The following is an 18339-nucleotide window of genomic DNA, read 5'->3' on the forward strand; positions in this document are numbered from 1 at the left end:
GAAGAGTTAAAAGACCTTGGGGTGACAACTACACCTTTATCCAGTCAGGCCACCCTGCCCACCCTCCTGCTGGGATATAAGTTCGTTCCATTCACTGTCTATTGATACTCTAAGCAGGTCTTCTCAAGCAGAGACCAGTTTGGCACCAGATCCAAAACCATGGATGGTTCGGAGGTTCTCGGTTTGTCTAATGCTGTGAAGTCACTGGAGGTGTCCCCTCTGTTAAAATGTCAGGGTCTTGGCACCCACTTGAGAATACTGGGGTTCTCATATAGGTTAAAAACACTGGATTGTGTCCTGAAGTTCACTGCAGCTTAGGTACCAGGAACACGTTTCACTGCACCCTTCCGTTAGGAGAAATATCCATTTGCATGTCAGTCTGGTTCCACCAAAAAGGGCAGCCCAGTACCGAAATGCTAGGCATGTCTCCTTTGAACAAGTACCAACAGCAACCTCAGACACGCGTTTCAACCTTGTAGGACCTCATCGGTGAGGTAAAGCTGAGACTCCCTAAGGCACAGAGAGCAAGGGGCCCACGTTTGTATTGCCCTTGGTTACTTTGAAGTTTAAAAACATACATCGGCTCCTTGGCTTTGAGTTCTAATAGCCCTCCAAGAATGATGGTCCTTTAACCGGTTTTAGTTTTGACTGTTAGCGCCCACTTGTACTCCAATTCAATAGTTTGCTTTACATCTACGAGGGAGGTGAGAGTAGGGAAATAAAACTTGTGGGGAGTGTTTGGTTATTTATCCACTTTGAAGATTCACCAGGTATTTTTGGGAACCCTTTCCCATGAGTCTAGGGAGGAGTGGCCGCTACCCAGTAGTCCCCTAGTGGTGGTTTAATGTGGGAGAACCTTATGGTGGTGGACTCCCCCTCTGGGGACAAGGACACCACCTGGGGTACAGCCCGTTGAACGTCACACCCCAACGTTCCCTAGCCCCCCCTTCCATTCAAAACCACTTCCTTGAGAGTAGACCAATGTATTACTGTAGTACATGGATACAGCCAAATCAGAAAGTGCTATGACGAAGAGCACAGAAGATTACAGACTGCGCTAGTACTGGTACAAGATGACCCCAAGGAGGCATAAAGATCAAGGTGTCAAAAAAACAGCCCACCAGGGAGGGACTGGCAACCATGTATAAGGAGAGATGATAGACTGAAGAAGTTGTCAAGCGCAGTCGGGAGAGGAAACGAGTGTGGAAACCATCCAGAGTGAGTTTCACATTCTGTCTGCAGACCAGAGGAATAGAAGAGCAGAGGATGCCGGCAAATCGCTGAGGGAGTTCTCCATGGGTCCAGCTGGAGCAGACCCAAGCACGAAACAGGAAAAGAGAACCAAGCAGTACAGAGCGCAGAGCCGCTGCGGAAGCAGAGGAGAGAAGCCCAGAGAGACGGACCTCAGTCCCAGGAAGCCCCAGTGGTGTACCAAAGTCCAAAATAAGTTTATCTGGTGGTACGAGAGATCCGGAGGGGACACGAAGGTTAGAGAGGCAGGCTCGAGTGGCTCTTATCTGGCTCAGTAAGTGCCAAACTATTGGAAAAAGTGGCGTGAGCATCCGAGGAGAGACTCCTCGTCGCAGTGGCAGCATATCGAATCAAGCATTCGAGTAGAACTTCCTCGCAACAGTGGCAGTTATAAGCCCACTGACGCAACAGAAGCTGAAAAGTACAATAGTGGAAGATTCCTCATTTACCGTAGCAGGCATAAGACCACTGCTCCAAGTTGTATGACGAAGTACCACAGAGAAGTGTTTCTTCACCACAGTGGCAGTCCTAAAACCACTTACCAAAACTCCAACCAGCATATAAAGAACACATCAGATTATTTCCTCTTCACAGTAGTAGTCAAAAGGCCACTTACTGAATCTCAAGGGAACTGTTCATATGTACCAATATTCCTTACCAAGAAAGCATTGGGAGGGGAGGCTGGACCATGGAAGCCAGAGAGCCTAGTGAAGAAAGCTTGGCAGGAGCAGAGTTACAGAGACAGCTCTTGGATAACAGGATAAAAACCAGGAGAAGGGAGCCATTCTCCTGGTGGAAGAACTTTGTTATTTAGAACGTTTAGGTTGAAGTGTAAGGGATAGAAGCAGGGTTTTGTACAAGGACGAATTATCATTTGACAGACATTCTGACATTTCCTTATTTTCCTAGGTTAAGGCAGGGGAAATCCCTCATAGAGATAAGGTTAGGTTTTGTTGTTTTAAAATAAGTATATAACCCGAACATGACCTGTCCTTGTCTGACTCCTTCTTTGACACCTTTACACTGCCCATTGACTTCCCCTTCTTTAGCTAATCCCCACGTACATTATCAACCATTACTTGCTCCTCTCTTCCCAAAACATATCAAGCTGGCATCTCTGAGTTGGCTCTTTCAAGCAGTAACATCCAACGTTGGCCAGCCAGTTTTACGTCTAAACAGTCTACTGAAATGTGTAGCTAAATTGTTGCTGTAAACATGCTATTGGTGTAATAAATGTCTTAACCAAGTGTGCCTTCAACCACTTGATTTATGTCTGTTCTTTGTACTGAAGTCCTCGTAAAACGGGCTTTGACAAAGCCAACAGTTTAGGTTTGAGTATAGGCATTAGATGGTCATTTGCCAAGCACTGCTGTCGGAGGCCCAGATAATAGCACCATTTTCGAGCTGTTGCCATCTCATGACCAATTATTTCCATTATGCCTCTGCCTGGTGTGCCTTTCCCATGCCCATACAAAAGCCTCTACATAGAGCCTCTGGGGACACTCCTCAAAGATCCCGATAAAGCCATCTACCAATATGTGCATGATACTCTGTTGTACGAGAGTAAAATGCCCACAAGACCTCAGTCGTCTCTGTGAATACCAAGCCATCATAGAGTCCTGGATGTCGACTGCCTACCTCAAACTTAAACCATCCAAGATGGAATTTATTCTCATCTGTACCCCCACTAAACCACTTGTCCAACAATGGGTCAATGATCTGTGACTAGAAGGATTTATTCCACAACTCTCAGATTCTGAAAAATCTTTGGGCTTCTCCATTGACGAAGCCTGTCCTTCCAGAAACACATATCCAAAAAGGCCCAAACGGTTAACCTCCAAATCTCCACCCTTTACAAAATCAAACCCTTCATCGCACTGCATGATTCTCAGACCGTAAGTCAGGCCCTTGCACATCAATGGGGAAAATGCCTGCCTAACAGGCTCCCAGCCAATCACTTGTCTCCATTAAAAGCCGTCCACTGTGCTGTAGCAAGTCTTATTATGGTTGTACAGAGATTTGAAAAAATCACCCCATCCCACGCAAACTACATTGGCTCCCTTTCCAAGCCAGGATACTGTTCAAGACTGCATGTATCCATACAGAGCAGTCACGAGTAGCACACCAACGCACCTGGAGGCTAAGCAGCGCCACATATCTGGTGCTGCACACTCCTCCCTGCATCGCATCTTGTCCACAGAGGACCCACAAAGTATAATTTGTCATGCACACACTCTGTGGAACTCTGTCCCAGTATCGGCTCGGAATGCCCCCACAATTTGTCAGTTTTGCAAATCTTTAATGTGGCTTTCTCAATTAACCTGACCAAGGACTAATCCCAACAGACGCACAGGCCACAACTCCCAGTACTGCGCTACTGTTAAAAGATGCCACCTAAAACGCTGGCCCACGCCTTACACAGGGTTACGCTGATCTTATTTCCAAGCTAGTTTTACTCTTTAAACAATAAAGTACATTTATAAAATAAACTAAAGTTGTTGGTTTGCCCTGCTTGTTTTTTGTGTTGTGGAGCATTGTGTATGCATTATTAAAAAGCCGTACAGTAATATGTAAGAATAGTACGTTTTAATTGAAGGTGGCGTTGCTGGAAGTGGTGCTTTATGTACACAGAATGTATATTCTTCAGTTGGTTTGTCCTTTCCTTTTATAACGTGCACTTCTGTGTTTTTTTATTTATTTTTTAGATGCTGAATGTGTATGACATGCTTCCGTTTGATAATCCAGATGGCGGAGTTTGGAAACAAGGATTTGAAATCAAGTATGAGGAGAATGAATGGGACAGTGAACCGCTCCAGGTGTTTGTTGTGCCGCACTCTCATAATGACCCAGGTGAGATGCATTTATTTTCGTCTACATTCAGAATCTTGAAAGCTGCTCCTTCATCTTGTGCCCTTTTAAGAAGTGGCACCCTCAAGAGGTTAGTGCCTCCTTTTCCACCCACTGGCGGAACATTGTGCTGTGTACCAGGGCATCCTTCCTGTAATACACTGCTCTTTGTTTTGAGTATGAGCATTACGGAGGGAAGGTTTCCTTTCATTTAGTTTGCATTTTTAATTCATTCTCTGAGTGGATCTTTCAGGACTACAGCGCTCGATCATACCTTAAGAAGCGAGCCAGTCAGGCCCCTTTAGAATCCGCCTGGCAACTGAACAATTTGAGTACAGCGGATCGCTGCCCATTGCTCGCTGTGCCACCTCATCTAGCACTTAATCGGTAGCAGTCTTTTATGGCGAAGGCTGGTGTATATGAAGAAAATGTGGCGTGTGATTCTTATGCATTGTTGGGGTTCGTGTTAGCTAGCACCTTAAGTTTGATGAATGAATAATTGTGCTCAATTTTGGAATCCACAAAAGCATCTGGATTCCCCCACTCTAGGTGTTGTACACAAAAACAGGGAACGCTGTCCTTTTGTTTCAGTGATTCCATTCATCGGTGTACTCGATAGTCCTGACCCATCTTCCTTCTCATCACGTTGGGGGGGGCAGGAAGGGGGAACCTGCTGTGGAATGTACTTGGCCTGCACTGTGAGGTGTTTTTTTTTTTTATCCCCCCTAGCAACGCCTCTGGCAACAGCAAAGTTTAGCAGTTTCTGCCTGCATGCTATTTTCTTCTGTTTTGCTTCTGGTTATAGAATAGATGACATTAATACAGGGTGAAGAGGTTCTTGGGAAGATTTGACAGCTTCATTTGGTTCTTAAGCTGCCCAAGTTCACCCAATATATCAGCTCAAACGTATGCCAAGGGATAATTGCCACTGGCACACCTGTACAAACTGAATAGCCTTATTCTGCACTGAAGGGAAAAATTAGATATGGGGCCTCATTAAGAGTTCGGCGGTAAATCGCAGGTGCTACCGGCGGGTTTGCTGCCAAACTCGTAACATTGTTCTGTCGCCTGATATCCTGTGCCACAGGACATTACAAGTCCCGGCGGCCCAGGATATCAGGCGGTGGAATGTCTAAGTCCCCATTCCCATGTCCAAGAGGTTTCCACGGGAATGGGGACATGGAAGCACTGGCACCGTTGCTAACGGTGCGGGTGCTTCCATGAAAGCCATTCCTGCAGGGTCTGGTGCCCCCGGCAGGTCAGACCTGCCAGGATGCAATGGCCCCCAAAGGCCATACATGTATTCGGGCGGTCCGGAAAGGGTTCCTGTACGTTGCTACTGACACCCTTATTTCTGGACTGCCAGGCTCGTAATAAGGCCTATGTTCTGAGAATTAAACCAATGGGCAAGCGGTTGCTTAAAATGGCATCAGTCTATTCATTATCAACACACTATTGCATCTCAGTTAAATACAGTGTCTATATTACACATTTAGGAGCTTATGTAAAAATACCCATGTCCCTTGATGGTTGTCCTGGATGTCTTAGCGAAGGAAGGCCTACTCCATTTGGAATGGTAGTAGGTGGTAAAGCATGTCTGGTTTAAGTCATAAAGAAGTTTGCCTATATTTTTTAAAAGCAATGGGCCCATTGCCCAGGGGCTGATTATTGGGGCAACGGAAGTATGTTTCTGACCATATACAGTACATTCATTTTGTGACTTTCCTCTTTGATGGGCAGGAGAAGAGTAGCTATTGTTGGATGATCCAGCACAGAAAGCGGCTTTAGTAATCTGGTAAACTGAAATGGAAGAGGCATATGGAGATCTACTACCAATGACCTCAAAACCTCAAGCACATGTATCAACTAACTATAAGATGCAACTGCTAAACTTGAGCAATATTTCTGTTTATTGCGATACTAGAGTTGTCATTCACACACATAAAATATAAGCATATGACTCGTATATTACGTGTCTTGGACTGAAGGTTGGCTAAAATTGGATTACAAGACACTCGGAATTGACATTGTACCCTCAAATCTGTAGGATTTAAAGAAAATGTTACAGTGGAAAGAAACTTATTTTATTTATGGGCAGTGTACTGACAGAGCTGTTATTTGGTTCCCAGATAATTTCCTGAAGCTGGTACATTGATAAGGGGATAGCTAACATGAATTGCTCTCTCCAGGAAGCGGGTCTGCCACGTTAGTCCAGTCAAGACTAATAGCTTAGACGATATCTGTCATTTAAAACGCGCCTGTACACAAGTGTTTTTAGGCGTGACCAACCCCTATTAAGCTCGCCCCGAGAATGTCTCCCAGTGTAGCTGTCCGTTTGTTTGGTTAAAACAAATAACCAGCAGATGACTCCATTTCAGAAGAAGCTACACTGGCTTCTTGCGAATTAATGCTCTCAATTCAAAATACTTCCATCACAAATCATTACAATAGCTTTTGTAACCTTAAAGGAAATCAGTCCTGGTACCACCCAACAACATATGGTATTTTGGTAAATCCTGCACTTCCTTATAAATAATTTATGGAGTAATAAGTATGTTTCAATGATGTAATGTGTATTGGAGGTGCAGGGGAGAAGAAACGGTCCTGGCACCTGGGTTGTAAAAATATGCAAAGCAATGAATGGCAAGTTCCCAATTTGTGGGAACTCGCGTCCCCTGCACACTGTCTCTGGCCTAAATACAGCCAAACCGTTAAATATGATTTTCAACAGTAATACTAATTTAGGCTATTTGGTTATAACCGATCTCCATTAGAAAATTCTGACTTTCAAATAGATTTCTTGTAAAACAATTTTTCTTTTTATTGTGGTACCTAACGTGTTTTGAGCATATCCGCTCTTCATCAGGGGTTCTTTGTGTAAAAAATTCAAACTGTTATGCAAAAGAAAGGAAACATCAATTCACTGTGCTATTAACCTATACTGATATGCAATAGTGTCTTACATTCAAAAGTAAATAAACCTAAGCCTGTTAAATTGCCTTAAGTTATGGAAGCTATCCAGCCATTGGCCGTTTTACAGGATCCTGAAGTGATGACATTGTGTATATGTTCTACCGAGTGTCATTGTATCTCTAAAAGTGAGGATCGTCTTGAATTAGTCCACAGGAGTCCATAATGGGGGAACATTCATGTATATTTAAATGTGGTTTCCCTTACCTAGTAAAAAGCGATTAAGATGTCCAACTCATCTTCCTAATATGCACCAAACTTCAAATCACCATCCAACATCATCCTGGGAATTCTCAACAGCAAAACTGTTGGGACTGTATTTTCATGGCCCATGCCATGGATGACTTTTCCTCACAAGTAAGACAAGCTATTGAATGGCTGTCATAATCTCGATATCTGCAAGCACGGCTTTAATCCAAAGCCTGTCCAAACTGTACTTCCTCTACCAATTGTTCTGTATCCCCTCGTTCGCAATATACTCTGTTTTTTTTACAAAAAAGCGTGACTAAGCTCTATAGGCATATTCAAAATCGAATTATACAAAACCCATCACAAGTTCCAATGTATACATTTCAAATGTATTGTGTCCTCCAACGTATTCCTCATCTTTGACATGTAATGTCCAGCTTCGGCTGCTTTGGAGAACCTTTTTGGCAGAGGGCGCCCTGCATCGATGGCTTTGAGTTGATGTTCCTCGAGGGCCTCCGTCAAGGGTGACGTCATTGAATGTCATAAGTAGCATGCACGGCGCCCGTTGGCCTCAGTTCCGTTTTTCCACAAACGTGTTTGCTTCGAAACTTGCCGTGCCTCGTTCAGTTCTAACTGCATAGTTACTTTTTCTCTAAAAAACTCGAAGAAAAGGTTGTCGTCTTCTACACCAACGACCCCTCGGTCGGGTTTCAAAAAATGCAAGGAGTGCGGCTCCATCCGGCGTGATCCACATTGAGAACCTTCAAGGCCTCGATTGGAGAAAGATCACTTGAGACTTGGCGATCGCTCGAGGTCGTCGACACCCTCGAAGCCCCCAAAAGCCTTGAGGCCTTCGGTGCCAAAAACATCGAAGGAGCCTGTTGCGTCACCAACCTTGAGTAAGCCTTCGACGACATTGATGCCACTGTCGACGCAGATGCCGAAACCAAAGCCATAGACGCCAGCTGGATCAGGTGTCGTTTCAACCCCCTGTGCCTGAAGAGCCTCATAAGAAAACTAAGGCCAAGACTGCATCGACGCCTTCGGGTCTGAAGCCAGTGAGCTCTATGCCAGAAAAGACCTTTACCCCTCTATACCCAAGAAGGATTTTTTTAAAATCCCTCTCGTCCATTTTTGAGGAGGAAGAAAGGTCTGATGAGGAGGATGCTCCTTTTGGGCTTCATTATGGAACCCCCAATGTGCCGGCATGCCTGAAATCGGAAGAGAGTAGAATGCAAGACCTTTGCGACACCTTATATAATGCCAGCAGCATTGACACCTCTCCCGAATAGGAGTTCTGCAAGCCAGAACCAGGAGAGCACGCCTACTCCTCATACCGGCAGCTTATGTCCAGGGTGGTGGAGTATCTGGGCGGGTCCAGACCCCCAGTACAATCAGGATGGTCTGACTGATATTTTAGACCAAGGTCCACCTACTGAGCCCATATTACCCTTCCATGTGGCTCTGCAAAAAAGGGTAGCCAGAAATTGGGAGACCCCTGACACCAATCCGGTGGTGGACAAGTCCCTTACAAGAAAATACTGCCCTTCCAGTAGAGACCCCGGCTACCTGTCCCAACACCCCACTCTGGAGAGTCTGGTGGTCCAGGTAGCCACGGCTACCTCAAACAAGGCAGAGTACCCTACCATCCCTCCTGATAGGGACGACAAGCGCGTGGATGGATGAGCACGGAAGGTATTTTCAGCTGGGAGTATGGCCCTAAAGTCGGCCAACTCCACATGTGCCTTAGCAAAATTTCCGTACACTCTGTGGTAGTGCATATCCATGGCGGCGGAGCATATTCCAGAAGGGGATGAAAGGAACAGCTTCCTAGCTATTGTTAAGGACGGCAAGGAAGCCAGGTGTGAGTCCCTTCAGTCTGGATTGGACATTGCAGATAGTATCAGCAGGTCCATGGCCACGAGCACCATATTGCGCAGATTTGCGTGGTTGCGGAAGTCGGGTTTTGCACTGGATGTGCAGGCTCGTCTTCTCAACATGCCATTTGACGGGTCTCACCTTTTTTGGCAACAAGGCTGACTTGAGCCTTGAGAGGTTGCAGGCCTCGAAGGTGGCTGCCAAATCTTTAGAGGCTGCTGTTAGGCAACCTCAGCCTTTTCGTCTGGCGGGACAGCCATGGAGGAGGCAATCTTTTCGCAATTATTCCTCATTTGGAAAGGCGAGAGGATTGGCCAGTCAAAGAGGCCAACGGAAGTTCCCTCGTGGTGGACGAGCCAGAGGTGCTAAGCCGGCTCCAGTTGCAACTACCCTTGCCATCAGCAGCTGCAGTAACCGCTTCAAACCCACTTTGAGAGCTAGCGTCGCGTGTCACTGGGGGGGGGGGGAGCAGGTGGTCTCAGCATCTCGAAGAATAGCGAGCCATCACTTCAGATGCATTGGCTCTGGAGACAATAGCCTACGGTAATTGCCTTCATAACACAGCCTCACACCAATCCACTGGGGAAACACACTTTGAGGATTCCAGATCTGCTCCTTGTGCAGGAAATATTACCCCTGCTAGAGAAAGGTGATATAGAACCAGTGCCTGTAGCGGAGAGGAACAAGGGTTGGTATTCCCCATATTTTTGATCCCCAAAAAGGATAGAGGACTGAGACCCATCTTGGACTTGAGATACTTGAACAAGTTCCTCAGGAAGGACACATTCAAGATGGTCACACTTTCTCAGATCCTTCAGTCCCTCCAATTACAGGATTGGTTTGTGTCATTGGACCTTCAGGATGCTTATTTTCATATGCCAATCCATCTCAAGCACAGGAAATACCAGAGGTTCCCCGTTGTCGGCTCGCACTATTAGTTTCGAGTCCTGCCTTTCGGTTTGACCTCCACCCCAAGGGCCTTCACCAAACTAATGGTGGTGGTGGCAGCGCATCTCAGGAGAGGGGCGGATTCAAGTCTACCCCTGCCTGGACGATTGGCTTATCAGGGCGCGTTCTCCCGAACAAGCCTTGACTCACATTAATGTTACCTGCCACTCCCTACACACACTGGGCTTCTCCCTCAATTTCAAGAAGTCACATATGACACCTCCACCAACAGCTGCAGTATATCAGGGCTGTTTTAGACACGTCCTTGGGGAAAGTGCTCGCCACCCAGGGTGAGGGCCTGAGACATTCTCCAGATGGTAACAAAGTTTCAGAATGCCCAGTGTCTTCCGGCCTTCGAATTCCTAAGGTTGCTCGGCCTCGTGGCATCCTGCATTTACCTAGTGCCAGAGGCCCGTCTACGAATGAGTTCCCTACAGTGGGCTCTCCGAACACAATGGTCCCAGTTCATGGGATGGATGTCGGATCTAATGCAGGTCCCGACCAAAGTTATGCAGGATCTTCTATGGTGGGTCTGCGAGGAAAATATCCTGAAGGGGGGGAACCTTTTTGGCAACCATGGCCGGACACGACTGACAGATGACGGGCGCCTCAATCACGGGTTGGGGAGCCCACACCAACGATCTGACAACCAGCAGTCGTTGGTCTCCATCGAAGTCCAAACTACATATCAATCTTTTGAGCTGAGGGCAATCAGCCTAACGCTGAAGGCCTTCCTGCCCTCTGTCAGGGGAAAGGGGAAAGAATGTCCTGATAATGACGGACAACACAGTGGCCATGCATTTCCTCAACAAGAGAGGAGGTGTAGGGTCACTACCACTGTGCAGAGCAGAAATGCAGCTCTGGTACTGTGCAATTAGAGAAGGAATATCCCTATCGGCAGTTCACTGGGCCGGGGAGGTGAACATAGCGGCGGACGCTCTGAGCAGGCAGAGAACAGTCTCCCATGAGTGGCAACTAGCTCAGGAAGTCCTTCAAGAGATCGTCACCCTTTGTGGAACCCCTGAAGTAGATCTGTTTGCGACCGGGATCAACCAGAAGTGCGAAAGGTATTACTCAAGGACATTTCTCTGAGAGAAGCTCTAGGAGACGTGTTCGTGGTGTGTGGGATTTTGCACTGCTATAAGAGTTTCCGCCGATCCCTGTCATTCCTCAAGTAATCGGGAGGTTGAGACGGTTCAGGAGCCACATGATCCTAATTGCTCTGGATTGGGCCAGGAGAACATGGTACCCGGACCTTCTGGACATGTCCATCTGTCCTCCGATACGTCTTCCACAAAGAGAGGATCTTCTCTCGCAAAGGGAGGGTCAGGTTCTCCATCCAGAGGTCAACACTCTCAAACTTCACGCGTGGTTTCTGAAAGGTTCAGATACAAGGATTGGTACCTCCTGGATGATGTAATGGAGGTGTTGCTTTCAGCAAGATGGCCAGCAACAAAATCTGTTCCGTTGCCGTTGAAATACATTTTGCAAATTGTGCAGGGAAAAGAATGTTGATCCTTTTCCATGTGCGACTCCAGAGGTGCTATCCTGTCTGCTTTCATTAGTACACAAAGGTCTTCACATTGGGACCATTAAGGGTTATCTAGCAGTGCTCTCCATATTCAAGCGATCATCGGAGGAGTGTTCTTACTTCAAAATTCCATTGGTGACTCAATTTCTGAAAGGGCTCACGAATGTGTTCCCACCTTCTGGACCTTAACCTGGTTCTAAAATTTTAAAGTGTGTGCACTAATTGAATCTTTGCACACATGCCTATTGAGGTTGTTAACCTTGAAAACTATACTGTTGGTTGCTCTAACATCTGCATGTAGAGTGAGCAAGTTGCAGGCACTCTTCAAAGCCACCCTTTACTGTATTCCACAAGGACAGGGTTGTGTTGAGAGTTCAACCCTTCTTCCTACCTAAGATAGTATTATACTTCCATTTAAATCGGAACATTTTTCTGTCAGCGTTTTATCCTCCGCCGCATCCCAGTAAAGAGGAAGAAAGTCTCCATAGATTGGACCCTAGAAGAGCTTTAAGCTTTAATGTGTGTAGGACGTCCGAATTGAGAGTGGATGACCAGCTCTTTATAGGATATACTGGACGCAAATTAGGGCAAGCTGTTTCAAAACAGACCTCGTCGAGGTGGATCATCCTTACGATTTCAGAATGTTACAGACTGGCAGGCAAGGACACACCAGAGGGTATGAGGGCACACTCCACCAGAGCCATGGCCTCTTCCACAGCCCTGCAAAGGGGAGTTCCCATTCGAAACATCTGTGATTCTGCAACATGGTCATTGTTGCACACGTTCACCAAGCAATATTGCTTGGATACTTCCCACGCTCAGGACGTTGCCTTTGGTAAGGCGGTGCTTTATTCTGCCCTGTGGCAATTGGTAAATCTAAATTCTTCACCCTCCTCCAGTCTTGGATACTGCTTATGAGGAATACGTTGGAGGGCACAATCCATTCGAAGAACAAGTTACTTACCAACTGGTAATGTTCTTTTGACTGGATGTTCCTCCAACATATTCCTCATCACCCTCCCTTCCTACCGCTCCGTAGAATTTTCCCATGCTATTACACCTTTCGTTCCAACAAGGCTGACTACTGCCTGCCTGTACTAACAGGCAACTTTACTTACATGAGAAGGGGAAAAACAGAACGGAGGCCAATGTGCGCCGTGCGTGCTACTTACAACATCTGATGACGTTGCCCTCGACGGAGGCCCTCGAGGGACATCGACTCAACGCCATCAACGCAGGGCGCCCTCTGCCGAATCTTTTTTCCTAAGCAGCCGAAGCTGGACATTACATGTCTCGATATATGCAAGCATGCTTTTATTCCAAAGCCGGTCCAAACTCTACTTCCTCTTTACCAATTGTTCTGTATCCCCTCGTTCGACATATACTCTCAAAGTTTTTTTTTAAAAGCGGGTCTAAGCTCTATAGGCATATTCAAAATCGAATTAAACGAAACCCCATCAGAAGTTCCAATATGTACATTTCTTTTGAGGTCTCTGATATAAGATGTGGTATTTATAGCGCGTCTCTACACAAGTGTTTCTAGGCGCGACAAGACAAGGAGGGGGAAACGGAGGAAAAAACAACGATCTTACTAGGCCTTCATTCAGATCGCGCAAGTGTGGGGAAGACTGAACGGGAGAAGTGCAGTTAACTCAAGTGCAGCTAGCGGATGGCTCATAAGTGCATAGTGAAGGGACTGTAGGGTTATGGATACAGACCTTCAAGTGCTGGGGAGCCCGGAGGCAGTGCTTGGGCAACTGGACAAGCAGGAGTTTGGGCCCGAGGGTGACCAGGTGACCAGTGCGCAGAGCAGTCGGGTGCATCAGCATGGGAGACGAGGAGAGAAAGCGAAGCGAAAAGAAGGGTCTTGAGTTGCTTCCGGAACCGGAGGTGATTCTGCAGAAGTTTGAGAGAGGCGGGGAGGCTGTTCCAGAGGGCGGCCCAGCGGAGGAGCTAGATCTGCCCCCAACTCTGCTTGGAGAAGCGTCTGGCCCTCAGAGTTGGAGGTGGATGAGCATATAGCTCGAGAAGGAAGATGTTTTGGAAGAGAAAGTTGGAGGTAGAGCGGTCCCAGGCCTCGGAAAGCCTTGTGGACAATGCAGAGGGTCTTGAAGTTGATCCTTGCAGCCACGGGGAACCAGTGAAGAGATTTCAGAGCTGGAGAGATGCGATCCCTGGGCTTGAGGCCAAGGACAATTCTTGCAGTATTGTTCTGGATAATTTGTAAAGGTCGAAGAGTAGAGGCAGGAAGATTTAGAAAGAGGCTGTTGTAATAGTCCAGTCTAGAGAGGACCAGAGCTCTGGAGACAGTGAGCTTCTGGGGGAAATCGAGAAAAGGAAGAATACCTCTTAGGAGGTGGAGCTCATAGTTTGACTTCTTAGAGACATCAGAGATGTGAGGAGAGAAGGAGACAGTGGATTCTTAGATGATACCAAGGTTCTTAGCCTCACAAGAAGAAGCAGGAAGAGGGTCCAGAGTGGGCGGCCAGAGCGAGAGAGGAAATGAAGGAGCGGTTGTCTCAATGAGGAGGATCTCAGTCTTACTGGCATTAAGGAAAAGATCATTGACGGCACACCATTCCTGAATTGCGGCCAGTCACTGATGATGGATTCCTACTGATGTAAAGTCAACCGTTAATATAGGCTGCCTCGTGCATCTGTTTGTTATATTATTGGTGTTTTTATTTTATGCTTCATTGTAGTTTTACTTGGGTCCATGCTGCCCATCTCAGAAATATGCAGAGCAGCCACTTTGCATAATTCTTGACTTTTGTAAACATTGCATCCTAGTTTTCAAGGCATGATTTTTTTTTTATTTAATTTTTTTTTTTTTTTTTTTTTTTGGACAGCTACGAGCTATTCTAAATCTAATAGTATTCACCTTTGCTGTTGGCTCGTTCCATCTGTGAGCGCCGTGATGACTGAAATATTTTGGGAAGTAAGAGTGCAGGATCACATATTAAAGAAATATTTGCCTCAGTTCCATTAGTCTTTGCTCATCCTCTTTCACAACAATGCCCATACGCCTACGTCCTATCCCGTTTCCTTTATACTTCTGGGACATTCTGACATATGGGGACAAGACTATTGCATTTTTTTCCAGTACCAAAAAAATGTTCTTAGACTTTGAGAGATGCGAGCACATGAGTGCACATGGTCTCGCCTCTCTAGGCTTCGCCCCTTGGTCCTTTTTTTTCTGTGTGACCAGGACTGGCATCCCTAGGGTTTTCCAGCTCTTTTATAGCCCTTCATCGTTAAAATTCCTTGCTCTCCAGGTTTTACGGTCGGTTTTTATCTGCCTATGAGAGAGTTCAGGGGATTCTCCTCCTACTGTGTGAGCATTACTTCTCAGTCTCCGAACCAAATGCACTCTGCATTGAGTCCTTGGGGCCCAGACCAGACATGTGCTGGGATTCTCGTTTCTGTTGCTACACACTCTCGATTTGTATGCTTGGTCAGACTTCAACTGTAGGCAGAATTATCCAGTTGAACGCATCTGTGACTTCATTAAAGAAGAGGAAAGACCTGTAAGTGACTTCCTTTTCCAGGTACCCCGGCCCTGTGACCTCTTCCCAGGCGTTGCCAAACCCAGGTGACTCATTACTCCTCACAGGGACTAATCGGGGCACCCGAGACAACTCAGAGAATCACTACTTAGGGGCTAAAGTTACCAGGGCAACCTAGATGTTCCCCCGCTTGGGTGGGGTTGTGGGGTGTGCAAGCAATTATGTTTCCCGGGCCATGGGATTTCAAGACCAGAGTGTATTCTGATCTGCATCAAGGGGGTACATCTGCTATTTGCTCCACAGAAGTTCCCAATCTAGGGGCTAAATCTACTGATGTAAGCACAGAGACTTTAGGGCTAAACCAGCTGCCGGCTTTCCTGAGGTTCCCCGCTTATGGGCTAAGGTTACCACCGGGACTCGGTGTGAGGCACATCATTCGGGGGTTCACTGAGGATCTTTCCATGAGGAAGGCTAAAGCACGAAAAGGGTGAAGGGGCAATATTGCCGTCCAGGCCTGGTATGAAGCAGCGTTCTTTCCCATTCACAATGGAGGGTGTGGCTGTTCTCGGAGGCAGACACTTTGAGTACCACATCCACACCTATAAACTCGCAAGTGTTGCTAGGTGTAGACCCAAGGCCTCACAACGGGTCAAGACCCTTTTGTTCCCAGTGTCGAGTGGACAGCGCCAACAAAGATGTCCTTGCCACCCACATTCACTAGTCCGTACATTGTCACCACTGCATTATGTGGACCCCTGGATGTCAAGACTCCTCCTCTTCCCCCGGCAGTCTGTCAGTAGAATCCTGTACTAGGCCCTCATCCTGGCAACGCCTCCTTCCTTCTCAGCCCCCATGGATTAATCCAGCAACCGTGTATTCCTTCTGTGCACCATTTCAGATGCTGATGCACTGCACTTAAATGAAGGAGTGCTTTTAAAGACCTAATTAAAGAGCTTGTATCTGAGCTGTAGGGTCCTCTGCAAGTTCTGACCTCTGCATCCCTGGATGGCCCTCCTCAGACACACTGACTCATCAGTCTCCTCTGGGTGCTCCAGACGAGCCCCCCTCAGAACGTCATCCACCTCCTCCAACTGAGCCAAGACTGCCTACACCCTCTACTTCGTGGGATTCTCCTGACAACCCTACTGCGCCAAATGACAGAGATTTGACACAGGATGAAGGAAAAGAGGAATTTCCTTCATTCCCCAAAGGCTTCTCCAACTGATTGTTGACCCTAATAGGGTTTCTGCCCATTCCTTTACCCAAAATTCATCAAGCGGAAGCAGGTGTTGTGGCTGGAGCTGTCCCGTCAGAGTATCACAGATTAAACTGACTGCTCCAAAATGTGATGACTGAGGCCAGAAAGCAATGGATTCAGTCTTGTTCTGGCATTCCCACAAGTTGGAAGATTAACATCTGCTATAGTATGCTGGTGTTTCAGCAGGTTTTTCTGAATGCGTGCCGCAGCCATCCTGTTTTGCTGCGGCCATCTTGTACTCCAGACCGTCCTCTTCCTCCTTAGCCTCACAGCTATTGAGCTGTGATGAATTGCCATCTGGCAAGGCTGTCAAAGCCCTGGCTTTTTACATTTGTATTAAGTAATAAAATGACGTGGGCAATTTCATCGGTGATAGGGAAATCTGCTAATAAACTTACCCTTTCACAATCTCTATGCCATAAGGATAGTATGTTCTGTTGCCTTGCTGCGTCTGTATCCTGATTCGCAGCACCTGCTCTGCCAGTGGCACAGAGCAGGCTCAAAGGTCACAGGTGTTCTCTTTACAGCTTCAGTGACACCCACGTCTCCACATCGCAGGGGCTGTATTCAAAATATGCACCCCTGTTCCAAAAATGAAGATATTGTCCTCGTGATATATGATGGGTTATTTATAGCACGCTTAATACCCAGAGGTTTCTAAGCGTGGACCTTGGGATCGAACCTGTGGCTCTCTGTGTCGTCTAGCTTCCAAGGCGAGCAGGTTGCCCCTGAGCTATCCTGAGACTGGTGGTGGCACATACAACTCTAAATATAAGCTATACCCGAGATAGGGTCTGGTGGCCAGCATCTCTGAGTTATCCTAGCCACATTACATTGATTTTGCGCATGTGTCACCCTTGTGGGCCCAGTTCAGCTGTGGAAGGATTACGTGTATACATTCTTTCTTTCAACAAACAGATCTACTTACAGACACAAGGAACAGCTATGGGTGCAGCCTTTGTGCAGATCCTAGCAATTTTGTACGTGAGCCAAATATGAGGAGATTGTCCTATTTGATGACAATCCCAGGAAAGACCACGTGAAACACTGGCACAGATATATATCAATGATGTCATCTTTATCTGGGACGGAACGAGAAATGAACTAACACAATTTTGGACATGGATCAACACCTGTGACAGACGCATACAATTTACTATGGAATACAGTAATGTGGAAAGTAACTTCCTGGATTTGAGGTGGCGTGGCTTGGCAGCCATGGAGTAGGGCTGCTTTTCCCGTGAGCTCCCGCACATCCGGACCTGATCCTGAAGCGTATGATGAAAACTGACTAGGAAAGCATAAAAGAATACACCCACAGACGTCCGAACATATGAGGCTTGCATCGCAAGTCCTGCGGTACGAAACCATGGGCTAACTCAGAAGATATGGAGGAATAAAAGCCAGCACATGACCTCGGACAGTCCACGGCAAAATGGCGGATGCCTGGAGATGGCGGACAAAGGACCACACTGGAGCGCGGAACTGGGCTGGGAGCGTGGAGCCAGCGAGACATCGGGAATTCAAAAACTGTCCAACAGAATTCTGGGGCCTCTTGCGGTGATGTATTGCATACCAAGATACATCTAGGACTCACAGGGAACGAGGTTCCCCACGGAACGAAGGCGGTTGTGGTGAGCCGTGGCAAAGGATCGGGGGGCTGCGGAAGAGCGTGCAAGCCCGGACGCACAACAGGAGAAGCACACAGAGCCCAGAGAGCCGCCGCGGCTCCAAAGAAAACGAAATGCAGTACTAATGCCTGTAGTGTGCCGGGAACCCAGAAACTGTCAAAAAGATCCCCGGTGCCTTGGGCGGTGTTACATTGCAGATACATTTCTTAACACACGAGGCTCCCCGCGGAACAAAGAGGGCTGTGGTGAGCAGCAGCGAGGGGCCGCAGAAGAGCATGCCAGCCTGGCTGCACATCGGGAGAAGCATATGGAGCCCAGTGAGCCGCCGTG

At 47.1% G+C, this 18339-nt stretch overlaps 1 protein-coding gene across 1 annotated transcript in view; it reads left to right on the top strand.

Annotated features, from left to right (window-relative positions):
• Nucleotides 1–18339, top strand: part of MAN2A1 (mannosidase alpha class 2A member 1) — a 1346034-nt gene that overhangs the window by 190360 nt on the left and 1137335 nt on the right. The window contains exon 3 of the mRNA XM_069625484.1: nt 3957–4101. Within this exon, the coding sequence (XP_069481585.1) occupies nt 3957–4101 (145 nt within the window). The remainder of the gene's footprint in view (nt 1–3956; nt 4102–18339) is intronic.

Source organism: Ambystoma mexicanum, chromosome 6p, assembly GCF_040938575.1.
Source record: "Ambystoma mexicanum isolate Mex_15411 chromosome 6p, UKY_AmexF1_1, whole genome shotgun sequence".
NCBI lineage: Eukaryota > Metazoa > Chordata > Amphibia > Caudata > Ambystomatidae > Ambystoma > Ambystoma mexicanum.